An 18,117-nucleotide genomic window follows, 5' to 3' on the forward strand; every position below is an offset into this window, starting at 1 on the left:
AGTAGCTGCAAAAGAAAAAGTGAAGGGAGAATTTCAAGCCCCAGCCACTGGCTGTACCTATGCGACTATATGAAAAATACTTGTTGAAGCTTGTTTGAGGACCACAACCCACAATGTTCTATTAGTGGCACCATACCATACAGCTATGTGTCAAATGATACCCAATTAAATTATTGTTATTGCAAAAAGACTGGCCCAAGACAGTTAGATGTAGGACTCTGTGATGCTAAGAATATGAAGTGAAAGATGCCAATCAAAGTGAGCCACAGATGGCCTCAGTAGGAACAGGGAGCATTGGATGATACAGTCAAACTGAACTAAAAGTGTAATATTTTAAACGAATTATGTCCAGATGCAGTACTGCCTCAGCAGGCCACTTTGGATGCTGCTAGAGGGGAAAACACCCATCACTTTTGGTGCCATCCTCCCTTTGACATATTTATTATTTCATGGAGGTTTCAGGTGGAAACAGGCACACTGTGCACAATTTCCTAGAGCTGCCTTTAATTTGGGATAAAACTGGCTCCTGCTTGGTCATGGTTGTATGTCCTCACACACCCGTGCTACTTCTGTCTTAAAAAAATAAAAGAGGAGTCCTGCAGCACCTAAAGACTAACAGATTTATCTGGGTGTTAGCTTGGGTGGGCACCTGACATTTTGCCCACCCAAGTTTACGCCCATATACATCTGCTAGTCTGTAAGGTGCCCCAGGACTCAAACTTACACGGCTACCACTCTGCCTCTTGTTGAAGGGGTTTTACTCAAGAGTTAGAGTATTTTGTGGAAAGAGGCTGACACCACGCTCGGGAAGCCCCCGCTGCAGAATCTCCACCTGCTCGTGCAGGTGCTGCCTGGAGGAGGAAGGTCTCTCCCCCATTTTCCCCCGCGCCAAAAAAAAACCAAACAAACAAACAAAAAACTTTTATTTTTCCCAAATTAATCACGGGTGTTTATTTTTTCCCCTCTGATCTATTTGTGCTGGCGGGAGTGGGGCGGGTGTTGGGTTTCTGGAGGGGGAGGGGTGGGAATACTCCTTCGCCCCCCCCCCCCATATGCCCTGGAGGGGCAGGAGGTGACCAGCCCTGGACACTCTCCTCTGTCTCCTCCATCTTCTCTCCCGAGCTCCGCTTCCCCAGCCTGGGACAGTCCCATTGGTAGGGCCGCGGGGGGCGCGCCAGGCTCCGGGCGCTCCTCAGCTCCGGCAAGGCACTGGAAGGGACAGCCCCCCCGGCGCCCGCCTGCCACGCCGGGTGGATTCACCCCCGCGAGGCGCGAGGCGCCTGCGCCCCTCCGCCGGGCTGGGACTGGCGGCTCGCGCCGCTGCGCTTGCCCCCCCCACTCCCGCAGTGGTGCGGCCCGAAGGTTAGCGGAAGCGGCCGCTCGGCGCTGCCATGTTGAGCCGCCGCCGCCGCCGCTTTGTTGTCGGCTCCATGTAGCTGGGGCCCAGGGGAGGGAGGGGGGAATCGCGCCGGAGCCGCCGCCGCAGACCAGGCCGCCGAGGCTCGCGAGTCCCCGCCATGGAGGCCAACTGGACCGCGTTCCTCTTCCAGGTGAGGCTGCGGGGCGGCCGGACCCCCGTTCCCTCACCGGCTGGGGCCGCTCCGTCCCCGGGCAGCGGCCGCAGCCCAGCGCGGGGCTCCCAGCTAGGCCCGTCGCCTGTCAGTCAGCGCGGTCGCCCGGCCTCCCCCACCCACAGGCCGGCAGGGGAGGGAATGGGAGTGGGGGTTCCGCGTTATAGCGCTGTGCTGGGCCGGCTATAGCGCGCCTGTCTGAGGTCTACCCCCCCCCCCCCCCGCCGCGGTGGTAGGTGATTTATAGGTGGGGGGATGCGCGATTGATCTATTTATTTTTGGCCAAAAATTGTTGCCCTCTCTTTTTTTTTTCCAGATTTTGCCTTTTTTTTAAATTATTTGTAATAAAAAAAAGTCATCGCGGGGCTTTTTCCCTTAGCGCGCCCTCCCCTCCAAAAAACCAACCCTCCGTGGAGCAGCCGCCGTGCTTGGGAGGGACTAGTGAATTAATCCCTCTTTAAACGGGCTGCCTCTGTGGCTGAATGACGAGGGATGTCGCCTTAGTTGAAAATACGGTTTAATTTCAACTAGGGAGCGGGAGATGGGTTTTTCCTAAGAACAGAACGCTAAAGAGAATAGGGAGAAACGCCGCCGAGAGAAGGCGAGAATAATTCCTCCACTTACAGAGTCACTGCTGTTGTCTGTAATCAAGACAGCCCTAAAGCTTCAAAATACAATACAGTGTGTGTGAGAGAGAGTCAAAAAGGAAACGGTAAAATACCTAAGAATACTCGGTTGGCCTTGCATTTGTAAACTGTAACCTGGATCTTTCACTCCTTGGCTGCTTCTTTAAAACCTTCCACTGCTTTGTGGCTTGAAAATGTGAAATGTGGCATTGCAAAACCCTAGCTCTCAAGGAAAAAAAGCTATAAGCATCATCTTTGGCAAAATAATTATTTTACCTTGAAAATTACAAATCTGGGTTTTTTGTCCTGATTGGCTGTTTAAAAACAATGAAACATGACATTTGTTTGAAAACCTGAATGGAATGAATAGATGTGTAAGGAGAATGCAACGTTTCTTTTTGAAGGAAAAATAATACTCCTGCAAGTACTAAGAGATGAGTCACTTGGGTGCTGTGCTTCTGAAAACATGCTTAGAATGTTCTTTTAGAACTAAAACAAACATAACTGTCTGAGTTACTGCAAATTCAAACTATATATTAAAACTCTTCATATTTTTGTACTGATTTGTACAGCAGATTTAAAAAAAAACTGTAAGGTATTCTTCCATGTAAGCAGTGGTGATGACACATATTTTAGATGAGGGTTTATGATTTTTCTTCGAGTGAGCAGATGTGATTTGAACATAAAAAACTTTACAAAAAAGTTCATCCCCTTATTCTAGGGCCATCTCTCTTTTTTTGAAATAGCAGGTATTCTGGCTCTCCTTGGTATACTGTCCTCCCCCTTAAAATATATTTTCAAGATCTACTGTTTTTAGAGTGGGATCTTACAGTTACTTTGTAGCTCCCTCATTTCACAAATATTAAGCAGTGCTTTTAAGGATCTGTAATTCTGTGTTTTGTATTTAAGTGCAATGTACTTTGAAATACTGGCCTCAAACTTTTTCATTTGGTTCTGTGGTAGGTGTTTCTTCACTTTATTAAGAAGTCAGCAATTAACTGACCCAAATATAATTAATGGTTTCTACCTAGTAAGCATCTTTCTAAAGATGTGATATGGAAATTCCCTTTTCTTCCACCCTTCCAGAAAATAAAGCTTTAAAAACGTGACATGAATATGTAGTAGGTCTTGAGTCATTTTGATAAAACAAATGCTTTACAATGCTGTTATTCTAGGACCAAATGTACTTAAACATAGTGGTAATTGGGCAAGTTACAAGTAGTATCTTCTTGTCATAGCCTTACTCCTCCTTTTCCAGCAAATCATTACTAGGCTTATAATTTAAAATCCAGTTTACAAGGCCTGACCTTTATTTCTGTTTGGTAACTGTTAAATATTAAATACTGCTCAGATAATTTAGAGAGGCAATATGTACTTCACATAGTTTTCAATTGTTACATTGGTAGAGGAGTTTTAAAAAAATAATTAAAGGGAATATTTTAAGCCCTGTCTGGATCTGATGAAGCAGGTCTTTGCCCACGAAAGCTTATGCTCCAATATATGTTAGCCTATAAGCTGCCACAGGACTTCTTGTTGTTCTGTGTGGAAAACTGTAATTTTCAGCCAGCTGGCTTTGGGGAAATGATTAAATGTCTTAATTTTATTTTAAATGGCAATTAAATGTGTACATTGAATTTTTGTCCCCCTTTTTAATAAAGATATTGATCTTGTTTAGGTGTTATCTTGATTAATTTTACCTTTGAAAGTATAGATTATACTGAATAAGTAACTGCTGTTTCTATTTTAAATTAGTGTTGTAGCACATACATATTTTGGAAACCACTTGTACCTGCCTAGAAAGTGAAAGCTGCGTCTAACAGGTTAGGCAGAATCATCCATCAAACAGGGCATTCAAGATATGACTCACTGATGCTAATTTGCTGTTCTGACACTGAGGCTCCAGTGCAAAAATTTCTTAGCCTCTGGCACTGGAAGTTCACAGTGCCATATCCTACCACTGTGGGTCATGAAATACATGTTTTTTGTTTACTTTTCTCATGGAAAGAAAGTTCGCTTATTGAGAGAGAGACTGTATTCTGTGTGGAAGATTTTTTCCAGGCAATCAGAACATCACAATTGTTGACATGACATTAATACTAGGTCAAGTAAAACAGGGCCATACACGTGAATGACTTGCAAAAGGCAGACAGCAGGTGCTGTTTCATTCTGTGCATTTCCTCTAACAGCAAGAGGAAAAGTGCAGCCTGATCCCTCTTTAGAAAGCTCTAATATACAGGGTTCTTGGAAACTGAGGAATACTGCTTGTTGCAGATAGACTTTGCTTAGGAAAAGGCAACATTGGTAATAACAGTGGAGTATCTGAGAGCCAAGGTAAGCAGCCTTCTATAATAGATGGTTTCATAGCAGATTGCCTTATGAATCTACATTGTTTCATGTCAGACATCTATATTGGTACAACAGAAATAATTGCATTATCTTGCAATGCTGACAATTTTTAAGGCTTAAAAATATAAAATAAAAGTTTGAATCTTGTCCAAAGGATTTGGACACATTATCTGATCTGCTGGTTCTCTCCCTGTGAAATTGTATCTCTTGCGCTATCTTAGGGTATTAACCACTTGTATTCTGTGTGAAAACACATTTACTATGGCCTTATCTAGAAAATGCTCTGAACATAAAGCTCCAATTGAGTGTCGTCTGATGCTATTGACCAAGATTTATAAATCTTGTGGTAAGACAACAGGAAATATTAAAATTATACTGTTATTAATATGTGAAATGTTCTTGAGCTCATGTTTTATATTGCATCCATTGGGGCATCTCTTTGTAATCTATATCAAGCAACATCAGTTTATAAAACAGGAGAAGGTAAAATAAGAGTACAAAATATCACTTAAGTTATGCAAAAACTTCATGGGAGGAATGAGCCGAGTGCTGAGCTCTAAATCAGTGTCTCTTAACCTTTCCAAACTACTGTACCTCATGCAGGAGCCTGATTTATCTTGTATATCTTCAAATTTCATCTCAGTTCAAAACTACTTGCTTACAAAATCAGACATAAAATACAAAAGTGTCACAGCCACTGTTACTGAAAAATTGCTGACTTTCTCATTTTACCATGTAACGATAACATAAAATGGAATATAAATATTGTACATTTCAGTATATGTAGAGCAGTATGAACAAGATGTATTAAATTTTAGTGTGAACTGAACTTCACTAGTTTGTGGCCTGTTGAGAAAATAGGCAAATAGCTTTATGATGTGCCTCTCTGAGTACCCTTTGGTTATGTGGACCCCTGATTGCTAACTTAAAAACATAGTGGCTCTCAAACTCAGGGGCTGAGGAAGTTCCACACTTGCATCATCTACCAAGAATGCCCTGTTGTCCATGTATTCACGGATGCATGTGCAAGGTTGGTTAACTGGAGCACCTTTGTATGCCTACACTAAGCCTTGGTAACACTCAACATATTTGTTGCATCCAAAGTTTGTGAATACATCTAAAAAGTACAAAGAGATGGACCAATTGCTCAAAGTGCCTGTAATAAAGTAAGTAGCATCATGGACTTCCATATGTAATAGCTTGAGGTAGGCTGTGAGCCAGTTTCCGACCAAATAGTATGGGAATATTGCAGAACAGGTGTTCTCATCCATGTGGGCTGAGGCTGGTGTGCCTTTTAGCCCATTTTCAAAAAAGCCATTACAACCTGAAGCTTCAGGGTTTGTGAATACAAAATGAGTACACAAATGAAGGAATAGAGTATTAAAATCCCTATTTGGATGCACTTAATGTTTTAGTTATTTGATGTGCTGAAGAAGCAATAGAAGGAAGGCATCAGTGCCACCAAAATAGATAGTCACAGATTGCTTCTGTAAATAGTAGAGTCTTCAAAGGGCTTTAAGCAGTTAGCTATTGAGTAAAGCTGAAAGGATCTGAATTCGAATATGCTTAATAATGCTACAGATCCTGATTTAAAATAAAAGCTGACAGCCCTGTAGGCTCCCAAGGAGTACACCATTTTAGTCAACCTGCAAAATTCCAAAAAATGGGGGAAGACCATATAAAATGACGTACATATCATGTAATAAAGGAAAACACAGAGGAGTAATTTTGGAAGGATGTGGCATTAATAGAATTTCAAGTTTCAATAAGATCAGTTCCATGCCACAGGCCTGTTCTATTGCACTGGTGTAACTAAATTGATTTAAAACTGATCTAGTTACTCTGGTTCAAAGATACCCTATAGCTCCCCTTAAACTGATTTTTAAATCATGCTTAGAATTATTTGACTTAATGTTACATTAAGCAAAAAAAGCATGATTTAAACCAGTTTGAGTGCCTGTTGTACCGCTTTGCACAGGTGAAACGTGATCAATTTTAAATCAATACAGAAATACACACCTCACACCATCTCTGTAACCAAACCCAGGTATGAGGGGGTATAGCTACATTGATGAGTGCTCACTATGCTAAGATAGTACTTTTAAAAAAAAAAAAAAAAAAGACACACACATCACTTCTGTCTTCACAGATGCAGCAGTTCATGTTATCAGCATGTCAGTTAAATAACCTCTTTTTAAAGAACAACTTACATCTCTTGTAAGTGTGTGCTGCGCAGATCACCAGATTCCTGCAAGTGCCTATTGACTAGCCCCCTTCCCCCTTTTGTGAAAAGAGTTGATAAGAGAAGTGTCTTGCTGCTTGGTTTCCAGAAGCAAAGAGCAACTTAGAATATCTTAATCACAGTGTTAATGCTATTGGAGACAACTACATATATAACTTTAAATCTAGAGTGTAATTGTTCTTGATACAAGTTATTTAAAGGAGCTTCCAGCATTAACAAAGTAGTGCAAAGAGATACATGGTTGAACTTCTCTTGGCCACTGACATCAGTAATCAGGCATGATTTTTGTTAGCCACAGGACCACTTATCATGAATGTGGCCAAGTTTCCCATGGTCCCATAAAGTTTATTTACAGCCTTCAGTCCTGGCTCTCTCTGTTCTGTTCTTTATCTGTAATTTAACCCTAAATGTCTTCTAAGAGCCCAGTAAGCAGTGAAAGTGCTGGTAATATTGTTACGCCATATTGATCTCCTGTGGTTCAGCAAATTCTTCTGTTCAGCACCAGTTGGATACTGAGATAGCTGGACTAGACAGGTTCAACCTGAATTAAAGTGAGATGCCTCCTCTCTTCTCAGCTGATGTGAACACTTGTCTGGTCAACCTCTTCAGTATATCCATATTCTACCATCACAGATCTGGTTTTTCTTTGTGATCACTTACGTAGGGGAGTGTCAAGACAGAAATCAAGTAGTATGTTGTTAGAAGGTCTGAGTTATAGCTGGTTATTTGTCATAAAAATGTTGCCTTCAGGATATTTAGAAATTGATTGATGTGATTGCACTTTCCTGCACTTGTGCACTGAAGTCTGTGCACAACACATGGATTAAGTGTAAGTGGTTTATCCTGTGAGGAAACCATTGCAGTGAGATTATATAATTTCTTGTACTGGTTAGTTCAGTGACCTTTTGATCTAAGATTTGCTTTTCTTTGCATGTAAATGTTCTCAGCATGTCAAAGTGGGTGCCTGCCAACAGCAATTCTGAAGTGTGACTGTTTGGTTTTAGGCACATGAAGCCTCCCATCACCAGCAGCAAGCAGCACAGAACAGCTTGCTGCCCCTCCTGAGCTCTGCTGTCGAGCCACCTGATCAGAAACCAATTCTGCCCTTACCAATAACCCAGAAACCTCAGCCTGCACCCGAAACTTTGAAGGATGCTATTGTTGGGATTAAAAAAGAAAAACCTAAAACCTCCTTTGTATGCACTTACTGCAGCAAAGCTTTCAGGGACAGCTACCATTTGAGACGCCATGAGTCCTGCCACACGGGGATAAAGTTAGTGTCACGGCCAAAGAAAACTCCCACGACAATGGTGCCCCTAATCTCAACCATTGCTGGTGACAACAGCCGAACTTCATTGGTTTCAACTATCGCAGGCATCTTGTCAACGGTCACTACATCTTCCTCTGCCACCAACCCCAGCAGTAGTGCTGGTGCAACAGCCATGGCTGTGACTCAGACAGTGAAGAAACCTAGCAAGCCTGTTAAGAAGAACCATGCTTGTGAGATGTGTGGAAAAGCCTTTCGGGATGTGTACCACCTCAACCGACATAAGCTGTCCCACTCAGATGAAAAACCTTTTGAATGTCCAATTTGCAATCAGCGCTTCAAGAGGAAGGACCGCATGACCTATCATGTGAGGTCTCATGAAGGTGGCATCACCAAACCATACACCTGTGGTGTTTGTGGAAAAGGCTTCTCGAGGTACCAAGTAGAAAATCCCAGGCGAGCTCAAGTATTGGCTTTTCGTAATCAAGAAGGGTTAAACTATCATAGCAAGGGGCTAGGAGAACCAGACATCTTAGAAGATTGGTGAGGGGATAAAGAGCCTTGTTTACTTAGGGTGTGGGTCTCAATATAAGACAATTTGATCATGACTAAATGCTGTCACTGTTTTATGGTCATTCAGTGTTCTGAAATGACCTGATGGCCTCAGTCCCAGTTACAGTGGAAAGGTGTCCACATAACAGTTGGTGCTGGCTGAACCCCTTGTTAACAGCCTTTATAGAATTCAGGGATTGAATGGGGCACAGAGACTGATCTGTCATCTTCTTGCCTTTAACATAACTCCTTCCAGAAGATTTAGGTTCATTAGCAGAGCAGTGTGGGGGAGCTTGCATTGCTGCTGGCTGTGCTGTATCTGTTCTGTGTATAGTGACAATCAATCTCTAGGCCTGTTACTGCAACTCCTTTTTTAGGAATACTAAAAATTCACTAACTGTAGCTCTTCCAGGTGTATAATACACACATGACTGAGGTTTTTTTTGTTTTTGTTTAAATCTTTGGTGGCTGGATCTTAATGTAACTATTTTGCATTATTCTATCAGTGAGCTGCTTTTATAGTGGTTCCCCCCGCCACCCTGGGAAGGGAGGTGGGCTGAAAATGGCAATCCATGCAATGTTCAGTGCTGCTAGCCTAAGAATCATTGCTGTCTATTTGTAACAGTACATGTTCTGTTCTGTACCTCTGTTCTTTCACAGGCCTGATCACTTAAGCTGTCATGTCAAACATGTTCACTCAACAGAGAGACCCTTCAAATGCCAAGTAAGGGTTAACATGATATATCAACAGCATAAGTTATCGTACAGTTAGTCAGTGTCAGCTGAGTATTCCACCAAGGAGTATATTGATTTACCTTGTTCCCTTGAATGCGAGTTTTGGAATAAGGCTCTGCCCTTCTGTATTTTGGGTTGTAATGTTGATCCCAATGTAGGAGTGACTTAAGAGGATAATGAGTCTAGCATTTGTAAAGAGTCTTACTTGCTCCTTGGAGAATATTACCAAAGCCCTGTTTTTCCAGTCAAGTTTGCCTTTAAAAGTAGTGTGATTAAATCCTCAAATTGACATGAATTGCTAAAGCAATGTGAGATTTGTTTAGCAATGTTTGCAGGTAAAGGCAGTTATGAAAATAGAGTATTTTGCTTGAAATAGAAAGCAAACTGTCATAGGGAAAGTAAGAAAATTAAAAATGAGAGGCAGAACTTGACTAGTTTTGAACAATCAACTATTCTAGGGTTTCTCTTGGAATCCTCCATGCTCGTTCCAACCTGTCTTTAGTGACTCATCATGTTATAAGTAAATGCTTTGGATTAAAAAAATTGCTCTAAAGAAGTGCTTTGTTCTCCCTTTCCTGATTTTGGACTGGAACTGAACAACAAAAAAATTTAACCAGAAATACACAGTGAAAGCTTCGTAAGAGACCACTCTTGTATACTGTAGGTATTTATAGGCTGCTGTCACTTAAGTTGCAATCTTCTACTTCAACAGATTGCTCTAAAGTAGCCTCAATAGTATACTCTTCTGTTCCACTCTGATCAGAAGACCATTTCCATTAAGCAGTGGAATTATGTTCTGAGTCTCAAGTGGTGGCTTGAGAGAGGCTTCACTGTAAATCTGTGCAAAATCAAGATTTGTCAAAATGATTAGGGTACAGTAGTACCTAACAATAGAATATACTTTTTCATATGTAGTCCCAGTGGGATAAGATGGACTTCACTTAAAAACTTTTGTTGTTCTTCATGTAGACATGCACTGCTGCCTTTGCCACCAAAGACAGACTGCGGACACACATGGTGCGCCATGAAGGAAAGGTATCGTGTAATATCTGTGGTAAACTTCTGAGTGCAGCGTATATCACCAGCCACTTAAAGACACATGGGCAGAGCCAAAGTATCAACTGTAATACCTGTAAACAAGGCATCAGTAAAAGTAGGTGAATATTTTAGACACTTTTAGTAACTCTGTGTTCTAAATATTCTGCAACATCCGTTGCCTTTGACTTTTTTAACTTGTAAAATACACCTGTGAGTCAGTTTGTTTGCATCTAACAGAAAATAGATCTTTTGAAAATGGATTCTTCATGGAAAAGCTTCAGATCAACAAATTTTGGGGTATGTGGAAGTGGTCTAGTACTCAGAGTATTTCCTTGTCTCTTAGGAGCGCTCTGAAATAAGAATTAATAGTTCTCCACTTTAAAGTACGAAGATCCTAATGCCTTTGTTTTTCAACTTCTAAATACAGTTGGACACATCCTAAACTGCTTCCTCAACTATAAAACGGGGGGGGGAAAAGCGTGTGTATGGGGGGGGGAGAATATGTCTAGAAAGATAGATCCATAACAAAATGTGTGTAGATTTTTAAAAATGACACATTTGCCTTTTATAGCAAAATATTTGAAAACTTGGCAAATCCTCTGTTCAGGATTTAGAGCATGATCTAAAGCTCAATGAAGCCAATGGAAAGACTCCCACTCATTTCCATGAGCTTTGGATTGATGCTGTCACTGGTCTTTCCTTAAAGCATTTGACAAAACAAGCACTTAAAGCAAAGCATTTTCCCACGTGGTGTGATGCATTTTAGGCTGTGCTGCACAGGGGGCCAAACCAGATTATTGTAAATTCTGGCCTTAAACTCTGTGAATATCCTCAGCAGAAATGCTGAATCCTGAACTCTGGCATGGCCATTAAGTGAAGGAGCGACTGTCTTTTTGCTTTAAAAGGTATTTGAAACTTAAATCTACTATCACATTAGTGATTTAGGCTGGGATTTTTAAAGGAGTTGGGTGTCTGACCCTCCTAGGTTCTTTTGAAATTTTGATCCTTGAAATCTTCAAATAGCAGTTTGCCCATTAGCTTCTATTTAATGTATTCTTTTAGTCCTAGAAGTTTTAGGATGGTTGGAATATGTAGTAAGCTTCAGCATTTACTGAATTGGATGTGGCAAATAAAATTCATTATGTTAATTATTTTTTGGGGTAGGGGTTGCTGGAGTTTGTCTTGTAATTTGGGAAGAACAACTAACTGCAGTGTCAGTTCAGTGACACTAAACAGCTCGCAAGAGGTATTATGGGACTCACAAAAACACAGATGAAAGTGAATGAGGAGCAGTGTGGTCAGGGAGTAAACAGCTATTTTCTGATGTGCAGGTGAACTGAAAATATTTTTAATCTTGCTTTCAAGAAGTGGGGACAGGTGTCTTTTTTTTTTTTTTTTTTTTTTTTTTTAAGTAATTACTGTTGTCTTCTAATATAACTTAACTCAGCTCCTTTTTTGAGGTCTAGGGAATTGGATCTGTATGAGTGCCACAGATGCCATTCAGTTTTAAAGTCCCTGTATATCATTCTTTTTGTTTTATCATCCTTGAACTGTCACCCACTCTGAAAGAGAAGTCAGATAGTTCATAGCTTTCACTTCTGCAGACCTTAAAGAGGTAATTTGGCTGAAATACAGTGCTAATTACATGGTTTTTAGAGTCACATCTTTCTCTTTTACAAGACTCTGAACGTGGTTTTTAACTTAAACAAAAGCTTTCATCTTTTCAGTAGAAACAAGTGTATATTTCTAAGGTGAATTTGTGTCTCTTTTTATTTGACTGACATAGCATGCATGAGTGAAGAGAGTAGCAACCAGAAGCAGCAGCAGCAACAGCAGCAGCAGCAGCAGCAACATGTAACAAGCTGGCCTGGAAAGCAGGTAGAGACACTGAGATTGTGGGAAGAGGCCGTCAAAGCAAGGAAGAAAGGTAAAATAAAATAACAATGTATTATCTTGGTTTTATAAAATCAAATCTGTTTTTTACAAAAAGTGTTATATAGTATGTGAAATGGGAAAAAAAAAATTGGTGCATAAAAATTTAATCCTTGGTCATAAAAAAAATAAAAGCTTCAAAACCCTGTGAGAGAACCTAATCTACCATTCGCTTCTCAAAAGAACTTCTTTACTACTTATCTTGAATCAGATTCTGCCCTTGAGTGTTCATATAAGCCCCCTTTTTATGTTATTGGGAGCTGTACATGCACTCAAAGGCAGAATTTGGCCTTTGTGTGAGATTTCTGGCCCTTCTTTTTTTAAAATATCAACCAGTTGTTATATCTCACACATAACACGATTTTTGTGTACACATCAGTTTCTGTTTAAACACTTCTTCTCATATCTTTGCTGCTGTTCTTTCCCATTTTATTACATTTACTTGTACCTATGGAATAACTTTGTCCATATTCTGTTGAAACTCATACTCACTTTTCCCCCTACTGCTTGGTGTCATTCTTCTAATTACAAAATTAACTAGATTGCAGTCACTATTGGGAAGACAAGGCTTCCCTCTACCTATCCTCTTGTATTCAAAGGTGAATAGTACCCTTTTGTTCTTCACTGTGCCTGTTGCATAAGGAATTGATTGCTTCAGTTTACTGTCTCATTTGGACTCTAGTCTGAAATCTCCAGTTACCTCTAGTTTATTCTTTTTACAATACTTTGGTTTCTAATTTCGGTCATGTGGTTCCCTCTGATTAAATGTTTCCTAATGAATTCCTGCTGCCCATTTACTTTTTTCATTAACTCCTAATTTTGAATTATAAATATTCTCCACCCATCTTTCCCTTCCAACTTTTCATAGCTCCTCCATACTCATGTCAGTTATTCTTGTCCTCTTTTCCTGTATGAGGCAATCACCTCCCTTTCTGATTGCTGCTGCCACAAAGGTTTTTTTTTCCTAATTCTGTGATAGGCTGTTTAGAAATAACCTCCTCTTTTGTCTTCTAAACAATGATAACTGAAGAGTAATAGCTCTTACCTGGGTAGTGCTCCAGTGCTAAGTGGATAACCAAAGTGAGGGTTTGTTCTGCTCATATCTTCTATGTCTTGTTTCTGCTTCCTTCTTTCTTACCATATCTATTGGTAAATGGTTTTATTTAAAAAAAAAAAAAATCAGATTAAAAAGAGGGAAAGGTGGGTGGAGGTGTGAGGCAGTGATGTTAGGTCAGGGAAGCAATTGTTCCACGTTCTTCAGTAAGTGTCAAACTGACGTTGTTTTAATTTAAACCTGTGGTGTCCAAAGAGCACCCCGGATATCTGAGGAGTGGGTGGGAGGGTGTTATTGCTTTAGCTGTTTGGAAGATGAAACTAGACTGGTCAGTTCCATCCTTCATGCTTGTTCTTATGCATTAGCACCACATGTTGTGTTGGGTTTGTAACTCCACAAGGGAATTTCTTAAATTGAACAGTGTTTTATTTCAGATATTTGTAATTGTTTTAAATTTCCTCCCCCCACTCACTTTTTTTCTGCACGCCTGAATGTTGACCCTGAACAATGACCCTCAAATGGCAATAATATAGCTGCAAAAGAAAACACTGTCTTAGTACATTTGGATAGCCTGCATGGCAAGAGTGGACTCTTGGCTTGTAGTTTACCTTCTGAAATATGGATTTAAACTGACCTTGGTGTCCTACTCTACAAATGTGAAACAAGACATGGTTTTTAAAAATGCCACTACTTTGATACAGAATATATTTTTGTCGGTTTCTTTAGCAGTCATCCCTTTCTGTTATCCGCCTCCACCAGCCCGCTTCTGTTTTTGGAGCATTGTTCTATGGCTAACCAGCAGGTGGTGCTGATATCTAGTGGAGTCATCTGCCTCTTCCATGGAGCCTGGCTGTATCTTCTCCACAAAGTATCCAGCCCTTGCTAGACCCAACTGGGAACAGACCTAGGATCCTCCATCTCAGTGCAGGATCCTCTTGGTTCTTGCCTGTTCAGCCATAGTGTCTATTGCAAGACAAAGTGAAATATTGGTGTGGAATTGTAGTTCATGTAAAAGTTGAGGAGATAATGGGGGTTATGAGAGCTACTGACTGGGTATACTTGAAAATTGCTAAGATAAACTAACCACAATGAGTGGAACAATTTAGCAGAAATAATTTAAGACTGAAATAAGCAGGTAAACATTGAAATTAGCTTTGCTTATCAGTCCCTAATAATGACTTTTTAAAACCTTCACAGAATGTCAGTTCACCTTTGAGAAGGCTATAGAGTACGTACCATTCGGTATGTACACTCTCTTCTCTACTTATAATGTTCCTCTTGAGAGGATTTTACTGATTGTACAATACTGTTTTTTTATGAACATCAAAACCCTCTTTATAAGACAACCTCACTTCTCAGGAAGAAATTTGAATTCAGATGAGCTGCATGAAAGTTGTATTTATTGTAGGCTGTAGAATGTTAACTGTTAACTTACTAATATTTTCTAAAGAAAATTATTCCAGAACTTGTTCTTGTTTGTTTGGTTTTTTTTAAATCTTGTCCATGTTTTTTTATGTGTTAAAACTTTTTTGTCTTTTTATGTCTCATTTTTAGAAGCTGCTAACTTGTGCCAAACCTCCACTGCTGCTACTACGCCTGTGACTCTTACTACTCCATTCAATATAACGTCCTCTGTGGCTTCTGGGACTATCACAAACCCAGTCACAGTGGCAGCTGCAATGAGCATGAGAAGTCCAGTAAATGTGTCAAGTGCAGTTAATATATCCAGTCCGATGAACCTAGGGCATCCTGTTACTATAACAAGTCCATTGTCCATGACATCTCCATTAACGCTTACAACACCGGTCAATTTACCAACCCCAGTAACTGCTCCAGTGAATATAGCGCATCCAGTCACTATAACATCTCCTATGAATCTCCCAACACCAATGACGTTAGCGGGTCCATTAAATATAGCAATGAGACCGGTAGAGAGCATGCCTTTCCTGCCTCAAGCCTTGCCCACGTCTCCCCCTTGGTAAAGAATTCTAAACAGTATTAAAGAGGATAAAAACTGAATCCTTACCAGCAGATTTTTAGTTAATAATAAATAATAATAATAATAATAATAATGTTAATAATACAATAATAAAGTCAAACTAAACCAGGGCAACATGTACCAGTTAAAGAGCATAATAGCATATTTCCCTGTTGATTTGGCTCATCGTGTTCAAACTAGAGTTTGTAATTTGTCACTTCATTTAAAACAAGTTTTACCATTAGCTGATGATGATGAAATAGTACAGGTGGTTATTTGCCACAGTTAAAAACCAGTCATTAAAAATCAGCATTACTGTTTTTATTCCAGAAATTATAAACTAGGAAATGATTTTAATCTAAACACTAGCAAAGACCCCTCCATATGCTTGACAGAGTGGATGGCTAATTTTAACTTGGCAGTTCTAAATCCACTGATTCAGAGCTAGTGTAGTATCTTTGTCTGTGTTAATGTTTTTTTATGAGTAAATGCATTACAATGTTGTCATTTTTAATGCATTTTGGAGAAAATATGCATTTTACCTTTGGGAATATGGTAATTTCAGGTAGCATTCCCTATGGGAAAGATGATACCAGCTCTGATATGCAAAGCATATGATAACTTATCATTCTAATTTCAACATATAATAGGGATTGTGACCTGATATTTGGAGATGTAAATATTGCCCATCATATTACCCTAAGGAAATGTAGCATTGTAGTCAACATTTTTTTAAACTGTTAATGTTTAATAAGAAACAGCCATGGCTGACAAAAGAAGAGTTGAAATGTGTGTAAACATGGTCTCTGAACAGTCAGAATCCCGTGGGACTCTTATCTAAGAGCAAAAAGAACGCTTTGAATCTTATAAAATATTGCTTTAAGCTGGAAGACTCTAGAAGCGCTGGGGTGTGATGTATATGCCCTTTCTCTCCCAATCAGAACCTGCTGCTGTTATAGCAGGGGACAGATGTGTTAGTTGTTCACTAGAAGTTTTTGTCTTATATTAAATTGTATACAGTTTTTATTCTAACCACTAACTAGGTAGGATGCCCCTTCAGGACAAGCCAAGAGCGTCTTTTAATTTCTCCCGTATTTCTTAATCAAGTGTTGTGCAAATCTGTTCAACTTTGTAAATATTTTCAAACATCATCATTTTTACTTTATTCTTCTATTGTGTTAACACATTTCTATCAGTTTGTGGTGGTTTTGGGAAGACAGTTTGAGCTGTCCAGCCCAGAAGTGTTCCACAAATGGTTACACATGTTAAAACTACATGTGATTTTTATTTCTTAGACTGTTTATCTGTACATATAGTAGAAAGCAAAATCTAGGGAAGCAGATATACTTTAGACTATCATGTCACATATTCACCTTTTTAAATCTTTGTTTAAAAACACCCTAAAACCAGGACTCTACATTTAAAAAAAAAACAAAAAATTTAAAGAGTTGAGTTTTTTATCTTAATGAAGTTGAAAGCAATGGAGATTAGTATGTATGCATTGTACAGAACCCTAGCAGGATTGACTGCTTCCGTTGACACCCTGCCATGTCAGTACAAGCAGCAAATACCAGACTTTTAGGCCAGGTGACAGGTAGCTGTTTCATTGTGTGAAATTGTTCTAGGGGCTTGGACTACATAGTAGAACAAAAAATAGAACTTAATGTAAAATAATTTTATAAATGATCTTTTGTACTTTAGGACATCAAATTGTACAACTTTTGTATATATAAAAGCTTAGGAACTTTCTGTTTAGCAGAAAGGAAACACATTCCTACACTTTTAATGTATATGTTTGTTATAATGTCCATGTAAACATATGCCCTATGTTTGTGCCTTTTAATTAGTTTGTCTCAATAAACAAAAATGTAGAGAAGAATACATAGCTATGACTTTGTTACCACTGTTTTTAATCTTGCAGTACAAAAATCTTTGTTTTCCACAATAGATCATTGCATGCAGACAGCTTCATGAGTTAAACTGTTGTGGCCAAAGTGAGGCATGTTATCAAATGCTGCCCAGTAAAATCTATCACCGTCTGTTTGATAGCCCAAGCATGATCAAGCATTGCATACTGGGAAATGTAGTTTCCAAGCCCTACACAGTTCTGTAATACAGATGAAAATGTTATCAACTTGTACCACTTTTACAAACAAACTAGGTACAGCCTTCTAGCACCTGGCAAGCTGCTAATGTGACTCTCACATGGGTGAATTTTGGGTGTCCTGGAGCTTAAACAATAAAAGCATTAAAAACCAATATGGAAATGTGTACTAGAAATGGTTATCACTTTCTTACATAATAAACAACTGTGAACTTCATTGTATGTTGTCAATTAAGGTAAGGAGGAGACTGAATCAGTTAACTTCTGTGCCCTACAGCCATGTTTTAGTTCTTACCAAGAAACACACTCATTAAATGCTAGGAAATTCCCCATTGTGGTTGAGTGGATGTTTCTTGAACAATTCTGAAACCACTAACCATGCACAGCATCTAGCAGAAAGTGAAACTGATGAGGTATGGGACATTGTCTTTTTTTTTTTTTTATTTTTATTTTAATTGGCTCGGCTCAGAGTTATCTGATTTACATCTAAAAGGCTGCATTAACTAATCTTCAACCTGTCTCATTCTTCACTGGGTAAACATTATTATGGTAAGTGAATCGTTCTCCTCAGGTGTGCTCCTCAGCTATCCCTATTCGACATTGATTTTACTTGAATTGCCATCACACAGAATATTTTAAGCTACCTTAAGTTAACTTTAACAAACTTTATAT

The 18,117-nt window shown here is 39.6% G+C and overlaps 1 protein-coding gene across 5 annotated transcripts; it reads left to right on the forward strand.

Annotated features, from left to right (window-relative positions):
• Nucleotides 1–1,211: 1,211 nt before the first annotated feature.
• On the forward strand, nucleotides 1,212–17,600 carry VEZF1 (vascular endothelial zinc finger 1). Of its 5 annotated transcripts, none has more exons than XM_075013894.1 (7): nucleotides 1,212–1,550; nucleotides 7,790–8,595; nucleotides 9,265–9,328; nucleotides 10,309–10,492; nucleotides 12,164–12,304; nucleotides 14,561–14,605; nucleotides 14,918–17,600. In XM_075013894.1, exons 1-7 carry the CDS (start codon nucleotides 1,518–1,520, stop codon nucleotides 15,343–15,345), a joined length of 1,701 nt encoding a protein of 566 aa, XP_074869995.1. In that variant the 5' UTR covers nucleotides 1,212–1,517; the 3' UTR covers nucleotides 15,346–17,600. The 5 variants fall into 5 exon arrangements, with proteins under 5 accessions (XP_074869995.1, XP_074869997.1, XP_074869996.1 ...); XM_075013896.1 differs by having other exon boundaries at nucleotides 1,216–1,550; nucleotides 7,790–8,508; XM_075013897.1 differs by having other exon boundaries at nucleotides 1,223–1,550; nucleotides 7,790–8,487.
• Nucleotides 17,601–18,117: the final 517 nt, after the last annotated feature.

This window comes from Carettochelys insculpta, chromosome 19, assembly GCF_033958435.1.
Source record: "Carettochelys insculpta isolate YL-2023 chromosome 19, ASM3395843v1, whole genome shotgun sequence".
In the NCBI taxonomy this organism is placed as follows: Eukaryota; Metazoa; Chordata; order Testudines; family Carettochelyidae; genus Carettochelys; species Carettochelys insculpta.

What these genes read in the sequence shown, in the direction of transcription:
- VEZF1 (XM_075013894.1), top strand. Translation starts at nt 1,518, where the DNA reads ATGGAGGCCAACTGGACCGCGTTCCTCTTCCAG. An exon ending in AGAGACCCTTCAAATGCCAA is followed by an intron (nt 9,329 to 10,308) that starts GTAAGGGTTAAC and finishes TTCTTCATGTAG; the next exon opens with ACATGCACTGCTGCCTTTGC. An exon ending in TATAGAGTACGTACCATTCG is followed by an intron (nt 14,606 to 14,917) that starts GTATGTACACTC and finishes TCTCATTTTTAG; the next exon opens with AAGCTGCTAACTTGTGCCAA.